The following is a 12,134-nucleotide window of genomic DNA, read 5'->3' on the forward strand; positions in this document are numbered from 1 at the left end:
GGCATTTGGTGAAGAATTAGCAAGCATTGGCCAGACCTTTCTCCTCCAATGAACGAATATAAGAAAGAAAATAATTCTTTCAGGATGCCATCTGAAGCTCCATGGTATCAGCTCCTCAGGGAGGCCAGATCAGCTTCAGTAAATTAACAATGAACCAAGTTGCTTTTCTAACCAGGGATGTCTCTATAGCAATTCCAAACCACACTGTGCACAAGGGCAAGTCTGCCACAGCTGAGATTTGCTCTAAACACAGCCAAAAGGAATGTTCCCTTTGCAGATCTTAGGGTCAACACTCTGCAGTGGGAATTTAGTCAGTAATTCTGATGGTGAGTAAAAAAAACCATATTTCCAGACCCTCTGCAGTAATATTGGCTCTATACTAGTCCCAGCAGCAAGCAGAAATAACGTCCTTTTGGTTTGATGTGAAGGTGAACTAGAAGCACACAGTGGAAATAAATCTATTGAATAAGATGTGTTTTAGGAGGGAGATTGAACAGCAGAAACAAATGTTGACACAGCAGATGATAGTTTCAGTTATCAATCCCTGTTTCTGAACAGCTCCAGCTTCCGAATGCTTTACACCTAAAACATTTAGTATATCCCAGAGATGAAAGGTAAGAAAAAAAGCACTCTTCTCAGTTGTAAATAAACCCTAATCATCCTCTTTTTTAAAAAAGAAGGGAGAAAGTAAGAACAAAGCTCAAAGTCTGGCAAAGCGCGAGTCTCTATGCTGAGAGCCCCTTCCCAGCAGGGTGCCACTTCTCCCCAGAGGAGACTGCTCTTCTGGGCTCTGGGTGCCAAAGTCTAGTCAAGTTGTCCCACTTTGGCCACCCTCATTAACATCCAGGGCCAAGCCCTGGGATTGAGCCACTGGCTCAAACAGATACCCTGTCCAGGGACTTGCTTTCTAGGAGTACTCGGTGCTGGAGATGATAGGAGGATTTTGCTGACTATTTGGAGCATTATTTTGTTTAAAGTGGGATTTAGCTTAAGTCCACGTAGGCTTTTGCTTAGCAGAACATGACACAGTTTCCCAGGAGCTGACTCCTTTTAAGCCGGTGTTCGCAGCCAAAGACACTGACCTGGAATACCATTTCTAATTCTATATTCCTGTAAGACCTAAGGTTTTGGTGGTGTATTAGCCACACTGCACTGCATGCATATACATTCACATGTCTATATATGTGCTTGTTCCTTTCTAGCTTTGGATCTCAATCAATTGGTAGTAAGCAATTGGAAGTGTGTAACTTAAAACAGGCCTGAATTTTCCATTATTTACAATGCCGTAGGTCTTAATACATGGAAGACAATTGCCAAATTTATAAGAAGTCATTGCTATGCTCTTCAAAAATATGTGGGGCGGTATCAGGCAGACAAACTCATTCTTAGGTAACAGAATTAGAAAATTTATATTATGCTATTCTGCTCTTAATAATGGGCTATGTTACATCAGCTTTGTTTTACGCAAACTTACTGAAATATTACTAAGTCACTAAGAAGATGAAATGGCACAAAAAAAGAGCTGTCAGCCTACTTTACTCATGTCCCACTTTCCCATTGTGAAAGGGCTGTATTGTTTCAAAAGGAAGGAGCCAGGCAGTCCAGAGAACAAAGGCTCCTAATTGTTCAGGAGAACTTTGTTACTTTTCTAATTGGTCTTCAAAGTCATGGGCTTGCAGTCTCTACAAAAGTGAAGACTGTACAGGGTGGCCTAGACAAAGACCAGGCTTCAGGCTAGTTGGGGTGTTGGTGGAGGAGAATAGAGCATCTTTGAACTAAATATGAGAAACAAGGCATCACTTTCTAGAAGCATTTAATGCTGAATGAGGAATAACAATCCAGTATCTCAACCTAACAGATAGTCCTTCATGTCCCTTTTCCTCCCATCAAATGGAGAGAAAACCTTTCTAAGCCTTTTGGCTAATATTGACAAATGCCTACAGTTCCGATCTTTCCAACAGAGGTACAAGTTCTTCTCCTGATTGCTGTGCAATCACCTTATTACTACACTTGCTCACTAGTTTCCTAGCAAGTCAAAAACTGTAAAGTTTACTAAAAATATTGGTACTTTATTGCAGAAGAAAACTAAAAATAATGATTCTCACACTCAAACTTTGGAAATAAAACAAAAAGCAGGAACTAGAGGGTACTCATATCTACATCTATCCATATCCATGAGGTAGTTTCTCTCCTTTTCAGAGTTATCTTCCTAGAGTACTTAATGATTTTTTCCACCTCTGAGCCACATTGTTTCCAAGTGGTACACATAAACCTACCTCTAAAAACTCTGTACAGACAGCTTCTACTGCTGAACATACCTGCTTCTGATCTGTAGGGATGAGGCCACTAATAACACCCCTTAAGCATACTCTGTCCTTCCCAATATTATCTGGGGCACAAGTGATCTGTGATTCTGGCGTCTATAGTGTGCAGTAACAACTATTGACCTCCCGTGGTATTCCGTAGCAAGGGCATGAAAAGCTGCACATAGGATTTACTATTTTGTCAGGCTTTTTTATTGGAAGCCTAAATGGCAATGGGAGAAGCTTGGAGTTCTCTGTATGTGTGTATGTACACATTGTATTATGTACACATTGTATTATGATAACAGCCCATGGGTGGGGTACCATGTTAATCTGTAAGAAGAGCTAAAAATATTTGCTAGACAAAAAGCTTTGGACAGACAAGCAGCAAATATAAAATTCATGTCTTCTCTGAAATGTTACATTTGCATAACCTCTCTGTTTATACCAAGCCAGTCTTGCTCTTGGCATATTCCACATTCACCTGCAGTCCCATCAGGATCCCTTGATTTCTTGGACTTTTATTGGAAGATGCAATAACAAGGAGCCATGGCTGGGGGACAATCCATGCATGGCATGTGTCAAAGTACAAGGAACATTGTCAGTGTGCCTAAACGTATAACTATATTAGGCAGCCTAAATCAGCTGACAGCAATAGTTAACAGCAGCAACACCTGTAGCCCAGGCTAACAAACCAAACACACACCCCTGCACCTCAACAGGCTCATACAGACCATGTTGAAATATGTGCTGCCACACTTTTACTGCTATAAATGAGATCAGAAGCACATATACCTTCCAGTGCTCCAATCTTAACTCCGATTACACTGTAGACATAACTATAAAGTTAGCTGGATGTAGCCACATATTCACCCAAGTCCTTCACAATATCATCCATCTAGTGACTCTTTGTGACAGATGCCAGAGTGGCATTACTTTAAGAGCATTACCTGCACATCACAATTCTTAATTCACTAGAATACTTCAAGGTCAACTACAAGGTAGTGTGTCTTGAATCCCAGTGTCAGCCAATTCCACAGGCAGCTGCCCCTGGGTTTATTTTGCCTGACAGAGCACTCTTTTAGGGCTGATATATGCGTTTTACACACTGCTCATCACTTGCTGCCCTGTGATTTTGTATTTGGAACATAAATAGGATTGCATGTTGGTATAAACAGAGGAGATCAGTTTCTCCCCAAACAGAAGTCATTTATAATAATGAAAACTAAAGAAACATAAAGAAATAATTGTTTATAGCAAACTTTTGCTCACATGTTTAGTTTCTGTTGAGGACCAAGGATTCATGCAATTGCTTTGCCTTTCTGCATATTTCAAAATTAGCTTGCAATACAACTTAATAATCAATTGCTAATGCATGTATTAAATCAACACCTTTCTCCGTACAGCACTTTTTCTGCTGTGCCCAAACTCAGCCCAAATAAAAGCGCAGTTAGAGGAAAGGAAAAGCACCCTTACCTGCCACACTGGCTCCGTGTGCTTTCCTGACTTAGCACTACTCTTGTAGCTGGGCTGGGAGATTGCCTTTTTCAGGTTGTAGATGGCCACGTTGCCGTCATAGAAGCCCACTGCCACGAGGTAGGGGTGTTCATTATGGAAGTCCAGGCACATGATGCCACTTTCACTGCTGAAGACATACTCTGGGAAGGAGGGGTTCTTCAGGGTGTAGAGCAGGAGCATGCCCTGGCCCTGCTTCATGAAGTCATCTAAACAAGGAGGGGCTTTGCTGTTAAATCAGTTTCCAAGATCCTCTACTATTGAAACATACAATCTGACAGCACTCACCTATGTCTAAAACCCACCTGAATGCAAAGTCATGTGGGAAGGACATCAGTCACGGGACCAAATGGTCATGTTGGCATGCCTGCACCTGAACATCCTTTCCTCCATTGATATGTCATCCCCAGGACATGGGGACAATGTTCTTATGCAGAAAAACTACTGTTTTGGCAGGTTTTTTCTAGCAGAGATACTTGGAGGAAAAGTGCGCAGGAAAAAAGAATCTTGTGGACACTTCTTTCTTTGGGCTAGGATTTCACTAACATTGCAGACATGCAGGCTGAACCAAGGATAGAGTCATTTCAATTTCTATATTGGCAGTATTTGATATTACAGCCTCCACTGCTTCTTCAAAGAAAAGCATTTCATTCAAGTACCTGTAAAGCATCATATCCACTGCCATTTACACATAACTGTACAATGCACAAATCACTACAGCTTTATTTTCTCCAACATCTCCTCCTGGTTTGGCACAGAAGCTCTTTTTTTGCCAAGACTTTCCATTTTCTTTTCTATTTACTTTCACCTTTCCTTTGCGCTGCCTGAAATTAACTCTCCCTATTCTCAATAGGACCATCTTTCTTTTGTGTTTTTTTTTAACATGTCCTGACTGTCTCTGAAATTCTCAGGTTTTTTGCTCATTTAAAAAACGATTTCCAAATTCTTTTAAAGGGGAAGAAAAGCTGTTGATATAGATAAGCTCTCCAGAAGCAAAGAAGGAGCTTTCCTAATCTATGAAAACAATGCTCTCTCTGAGAGTATCCTAGCCATCTCTCCAAGCGCTTTTTCTTACTGTCAAATGCCCTTGGTCACACGGTATATGGGAAACAAATTCACTGCTTTCTGTGTTTCAAGTAGCTACTATACATCCTATTTCCAGAACAGTCATCTCCTTTTAAAAGTGCTTCCTACCTTTCTTAACATTTTAACCAGCCTGCAGGATAAGGACTTGGTAAACATGTGCCCCAGTGATAACACTAACTTCAGAGAATTCTCCTTGGCGGCAAGTTGATCCCAAATCAGCATGCAGGTACAGATATCACTTACCTCAAATTTATCAGGGCCACATAGAGAACATTCAAAGAACCAGTAAAGAAACTCACACATCAACAAAACTATTACTGCTGCTTTGTATTTGGATTGTGGAAATATTCTATTTTCCCAGGTCTCTCTGTATATTGGGGCCAGGCAGGGGAAACGGCTTCCTTATTGTGGAGAAAGGTAAGATTCCAAGACTGGCATTACTTTAAACACATTTGAAAGCAAATAATATTTTTAACATCATTTTTTGGAAGAGGGGGAAGCTTATTCCTGGAATTCCAGCTGAAAAGGAAGTGAACTTGCTTTCTCCATCAGAGATTTGCCCTGTCCTTTGAATTCACAGAATTGTCTTTGTTCTTAGCCAAGTAATGTCATTGAACTGGTATTAAGTTGAAGTTCAGCCATGATAAGGATGAATCTCTCCTCTCCATAGGAGCAAAAATACTTGGGAAGGCTGTGGAAATGACGTACCAGGAGTGACTCACAGCAGAATGGACTATGAAGTCAAATCAGTTAGACAGCCTTTGAATTCAACCTGTTTTGATGCTTTTATTTCTCCTGGAGTGTGCTGACCAGCCAGGCGTATTTCTAAAAAGTCTGGGGTGCACATTCATTTTCTACCTGTTGGCATTGTGCTGAGGGGCCTCAGAGAGCTGTCCCGCATGCTCCCTGCACAGCAGGGGACAAGCAGAGGAGACAGCAGAGGAGACACCCCTTCATAAGGTGATTCAGCCACCAAAGATCTGAATTGGATTTTGGAGGTGCTTTTCTCTCCGCTGATCTGGCAGTATCATAGGCCAGCCACATTCCTCAAGAAGAGAGGATGGAGCAGGCCTTTATTGGGTAAAATAACTCAGCAGCTCCAGCAAGTCCACCTGGAGGTTACCCTGGCAGGGGAAAAGCAAGGTCTTGGAAAGAAGGTCTGGCAGAGGGAAACATGGGGTTCATTTGCAGATTAAGACACCCAAATGCAGGTCTACGTGTGGCTGTCCGTGCGCTCAGAGTCTAAGCTCCTGCTACTATCAGTAGAAATCAATCCATCCACTTCACTGAGTGTAGAAAACTCACCTTAAAGAAGATCCCTATATTAGGTCTGCTGATTTACTCTCTGGGCTTCACTGACTGTAATGGCCAGCCCTCTACTGACTGTTAAACCCATCTTAATCCAAGAACTGAATCCTACTCATTGTCTCCTTTATATTATGAAATATCACGGATGTGGGTTAAATCACAGATGTATGAATACTGCACGTAAGTCTGGATAATATGATTGCTAAAGTACAGCCTATTTCTGATGAAAGGCAAAGTGATGAGAATAATCCACAATTAACACTGAAGCATGGCACATAAATCCCAGTAAAACAATAACCTTCTGAGAGCAGGCATATAAATCCATTTCAATGAAGGGTGAATTCTCACCCAGAGTACTAAACTGTGACATACAACATGTTCTTTAATAAGTGAAAAAAAAAGGGTTTATTTCATTAGTGATATTCAATGTTCCAGAATGGCAGGGACAGCACATACCCACAGCAGCATATCTGTGGCATAGCTTTGAAGCATGGCCTTTTCAAGGGAAAGCTTTGTGTTTTTCAGTAAAAACTAGCAGGGCACTGCGGTGTGCTCCAAATAATACTGTGTAGTCGGTCTCTCAGGATGCGGGTAGCTCACTGAAACGTTAGAAGACCACAGAGCACACAGTAAAGCAGAGGGTGCAGACCCAAGAGCTGACAACGGCTACATCTCTGCTGGAGGTGAAAGCAGCAGCTTCAGATCTGAGGCAGCTGCTCTGCACTGCATGGATGCACCAGCATGCACTGGAAGAACTGAGAGTATCTGCCCCATGCAGACTCACAAAGTGCAAACTGGCTCTTTTTCTGAGATACAAGGGCTGGAGATACTGGAGATATCAGACAGTTATTCTGACAATCAGTGCTAGCAGGACTTGTTCTTCTACTTTGCAGGAGGACACAAGGCAGCACAGCAAGAAGAGGAGCATGAATGGACTCTTGCTGTAATGAGAAAGAGTTGCATGTCATGAGGATCCTCAATGTTCACCTGAGCAGAGATTAAATTTCAGACCCTGACACGTAACAAGTGTATGTGGGAAGAGAAGTTTTGCTAATGAGAGATGCAGATAGCATGATTACTGGTCTCAATCTGGAGAACTGAGCCACTAAGCATCACATGCAATCAGAAATAGGTTTCAAACTGTCTAAAATATTCATCTGCATTTGCATTTAAAGCGGGACAGATTCAACCCAAACCCTTTTCTGAAAAGTATCAATTTAGTAGTAGCAAAGTACCTCAGAATATCATTGTGCTATCACCAAATGGTTCATGCAAAACAAAAATCTGAAAAGCATCTAAATCTTTTGTTCTGATGCTTACTAAGTGTCTGTTTTAACAGATTTTTCATTTATATTTTTCCTTAGCTGAATGTAAAAGAAGCAGCAAATGTTCCACATCAGATCAAAATATTTTGTTTGCTGGACAGAAGTTTTTTTATTTGCATCTTTTCCTTTTGGTTCACCAAAAAAACCGTGAGACATGCATGGTTTTCCTCCATTTCCTCCAAAATGCTTAGTGGCTGAACCAGTATGCTTAACACAACAGTATCCTCAAGTTAGAAACTACAATGCTTGGGGTAAATCCTGCATTCACATCGTAAATCTCAATGTGGGGACCCTCCATGGTCACAAGTCAAAGTAGATATTTTTACTACACAAGAAGCCAGTGCTCCAGTTTCTTGCCTGATAAACTGGCAAATTACCTTCTCTCTGGAGGATTTAAAACCCAAAACACTGCAGCCTTACATCTTAGATCCTGTGATACATGGCTTGCTATAAATCAAGTCCACCAGCTGTCTCACTGATATGGACCAAGAAATCACCATGCTAAAAGAAACCACTGCTGCTTAAAATCTGTCCTTTCTTCTCCAAGAGCCCATCTAAAAAAAGAAGCAAGACGGAGAAGCACGGTTGTGAACAGCTGCTTGTTTCTGAGCATCACAGCTGCACAAGCACATCTACTCTCCTTTCCTAGATATGCCCACACTTTGATGAGCTTGCTGGCTGGGTCTCTATCCTTTAGGCTTGGATTTCCAAGAAGCCAAGAGAAGGGGCTGGCTGTGCTTTACACTCAGCTAGGCGATCTCCTCTGGGGAGAAGAGATCAGTTTCAAAGACAAGAATTTTGGTACCCAAAGAAATGGCTCAGCTGTTTACTCGCCTTTCATATAGTTAAAGTGTAGAGGACAAAAAAGGTTATCTGCAGGCCAGCAAATTTCTCCAAGCAAATTATTATTATTATCAAGGTCTACAAAACCCTGAGCACAGCCTAAGAATTTGCCTGTGCTACAGCCTGCGTAGCACAGACAGATGACTGAGCAAGTCACAAATTAATGAATTCTCAATACTTCTTTTTTCTATCAGTGAGCAAAACATGTGCAGCATGGCACTGAGCACAGGCTAATCTAACCCACTGTGAAACACGCTGGGTGAGCTTGCACTGCTTCAGCAAGGCTCTCTCCTGGCTTATTTAAATAGCTCTGCCAACTCCACACTTTGCTGCGGTCGCAGAATGGGTGTGCTGTAAGAAAGGAAACGGCTGGCACTTCAAGCTTAACAGTATGCCAATAGTTCAGAAAAATCAGGGAAGAACAAATCTCTCCAAGGAGCTCAGAGAGTTTAGGCATGTGCTGAATGTGTTTTCAAAGGCTCTTGAGGACTAACAATAATAACTGGAAGTTTTATAGCATTTCAGAGTGCTTTAAGCGTGTTATCTGCAGTCCTCCTTTTTACAGCCACGGGAATGAGAAAGGGCAGTGTAGGGGACTGCCAAAAACACTACAGCAAGCTGGAAGAACAGGGAGCAGAGCTGGAACTTCACAGGACTCTGCTCAAGGTGGCCCCATACCGTGATCCCTGAGAAATTTAAATTGGGATCACTGATGCCCATTCTGTTCCTATTCCCTAAAATGCCTAGAAGTACACAAGTATATTGCTGTGTTGATACAAGCCCTGATCACTATGGATCTGGCTGTGAACCATGCTGTGGGCAGGGAAAAGACTCATGCTGAACTTTCAAAACAGTCCCATCCCAGAAAAGAAAATGTTTTGAGAATTCATTACTTGTAGCTCAAGGCCAGAAAGCCTGGCCTCCTCTATTTTGCAGCTCACAAATGTTACTGGTATATCCTGTTTTGAGCCCGATAACTTGTTTTTGGCTAGTACATGCATACTTGATTTGAAGATCTCAAGAGACAGAGAAGCCACTGTTTCATTTTGCAGTTTGTTTCAATGTTTAATTGCTTTGAGTGATTAAAAAGCTGCACCTAATTCCTTATTTGACTTATCTGCACTTAATTCCTTATTTGACTTATCTTGCTTCCCACTGTTAATTCTTACTATGCCTATCTTGATTGGATGAAGGATTTCTTTCATATCTGGTGCTTTTTCTTCATTAAGGTACTTTAAAACTGAACACTGGTCACCTTTCAGCATACTTTTGATAACCTTCACAGCCTGAACTCAAAAATCCCATTTATTTTCACCACCCTTGCATAGAGAGGCCTGGTCAGCAAAAAGCTGGGAGCTAACACGAGCTTTGCCACACCAGTCAAAGGTGCTGCCTTCACAGTTGCAAAGAGAAAGCCACTTCTCAACAGATGTGGAGAAGATAGAATATTAAGAAACTTTCCACAGATACGTGGAGGACATCACATGGCTAGGACTTGTGCTAGGGCCAGTCAAAATTCCCTTGCAGTCCAAATTTCAACTGGATATTGTCTTGTCTCCACCTTCAGGGCATCTCCTCCAACTCTCGAATCAACTTGGGTCTCTTTACTGAGCTATCTACAGTCTTTCTGCATGATTTGAAAAATGTTGACTCTAGAACCAAACATAATATTCCAGTATCGGTCTCAGTAATGCTTAAATCATATCTCTGCTGCGACTCAGGACTCCCTGTTTGCACTCCAGGATCATGTTCACCTTCCTTGCCAAGCTATCACACTGGGAACTCAAATTTATTGCTTGTCCACAAAAGCCTTTTTTTTTCTTTTTAGAGTTGCTGCCTTCCAAAACACAGCACTCCTCCTTCTTTAGAGAGGTATAATGTTATATTTGGCTGCATTAAAATGCATTTGGTTTGAATAATTCCAGCTTACCACAAGATTAATCACTCTGTATGACAGCCCTGTTCCCAGCATGGTTTACAACTCCACCTGTCTTTTCATCAGTCACACATTTCATCTGCTGTGAGCGTGTATTTCCATCCAGAGGACCAATGAAAACAATGCCTCGCTCCAGGGCCACCACGGATCCCGACAGCCCCCCGCGAGACACTGCCTCAGATGATAACTCCACTGGCATTTATTTTCTGACAAGCGTCAGCGGAAGTTGACACATGACATGCCTGCTGAGACCACCTGTGCTGGGCTGGACTCAGTGAGCACGGGCACTTCCCACCCCAGAGCAATACATACCCTCTGGTTAGCAGTGTTGACATTGCAAGAACTGCAAGCTCTGAGCAAGCCCATCAGTGCAGTGGAGGCAAATCGTAGATCATTTTGGTTTATGCTGATTCAGATGTTTGAATGTCAAATTTAACATTCTGCTTGACACCTTTCACCAGCTGCTGGACTAATTCCCGGTACTCCTGACCAAGTTAACGTTATTAGCTGGGGCTCTGTTTAGGAAGTACAGAACTTGCAGTGTGGACAGCAGAGGTGAAAAAAGAGAACTACTGAGTCTTTTGGACATTTTAGAAAAGACAAAATCGACAGGTGACAAGGCAAGCTGTATTTTATACACATCCTGAGGCCGTGTCGCAGTCATAGTAACTGTTGTGGGCTCCGCATATGTCAGAGGCAAGACACGTACCTCAGAAACACAGATGGATAGATACAAATAGCCTTTAAGAAAACGAGCCGTCAGGTATGTTTGCATCTTACTCTAAAATACAGTCTGAGGAAGTAATACAAGAGAGACCTCAGTTAAACTGGGCCAACAAAACCGAGAGATTTAGGAAACGCCTGGAACAATGTGCTGTTTGTCTGAGCAGAGGCTCAGAAGTGGACAAGAACAGGGGCGAACGGGATGAAAAGATGTAGCGCCTTCCTGAAAACAGCAGGAGGATCTGGCTTGCAGCTTAGCCCTCCTCTGGTTCATATAAAGGCGAGCAGGTGAGCTCTGCAAAAAGAGAAGGAATACGTGACTGGGCTGAGTTTGCAATGCTGTAGGTAAAACCAGAGTTTTCTCATTCTGATCAGACAGAGTTTTGCGTGATAGGTCTAGGAGGCACTACAATTCTTTCTAAAATTTTCTTCTTTAAACAAGATATTCATAAGGGTTTGGTTTTACAATGTAAATAGTAATTGTGCAACTGCCCGTATGTTATGAATGCTAATTTTCACTCTGAAGATACTCAAATATAATGGAGAGATGGTCCATATTTTTACCTTGTATGATAAAAGTACCAGACTAGCAACGGGGAGATTTGTATTCCAGACCCTGCTGTGCCAAGACCAGCTAATGTGGTCTTCATCCTTTCTTCTCCATACTTCTCACAGCACTTCTGAGGATACACATCACAGATGAGGGAGGAAAAGGGTGACTGAGGGGGACTACAAAAGTTCCATATACCAATAATGTCAAAAGCAACACTTCTATTGTTTTCAGGAATGCATTTAAGTTTTGACCGTCAGCTAGAGAGACTAACAATCCTGCATAACTCGCTCCCATAGCTCCTCAGAAATCAGGGAGCAGAGGACACTTCCTGGCTCCAACACCCAGGAGGAAGCACTTGTCTCTGCAGAGCACTCTGGAGCTGGGAAGCTGGACAAGTGCTAATCCTACCGTTACACATCTGGCAGCAGTCGGCACAAGCAGCTGAACTTAAGCTGCAATCTTGATAGTGTTTCACTATTTAATACCTGAGGCTCTATTTCCTCTATCCCTGTTCTAAAAAACTTGCATACTTCATAGCGTTT

The 12,134-nt window shown here is 42.1% G+C and overlaps 1 protein-coding gene across 1 annotated transcript in view; it reads right to left on the minus strand.

Annotated features, from left to right (window-relative positions):
* DNAI1 (dynein axonemal intermediate chain 1) overlaps positions 1–12,134 on the minus strand; it is a 145,807-nt gene that overhangs the window by 75,956 nt on the left and 57,717 nt on the right. The window contains exon 13 of the mRNA XM_075136250.1: positions 3,780–4,027. Within this exon, the coding sequence (XP_074992351.1) occupies positions 3,780–4,027 (248 nt within the window). The remainder of the gene's footprint in view (positions 1–3,779; positions 4,028–12,134) is intronic.

This window comes from Calonectris borealis, chromosome Z (genome assembly GCF_964195595.1).
Source record: "Calonectris borealis chromosome Z, bCalBor7.hap1.2, whole genome shotgun sequence".
Taxonomy (NCBI): domain Eukaryota; kingdom Metazoa; phylum Chordata; class Aves; order Procellariiformes; family Procellariidae; genus Calonectris; species Calonectris borealis.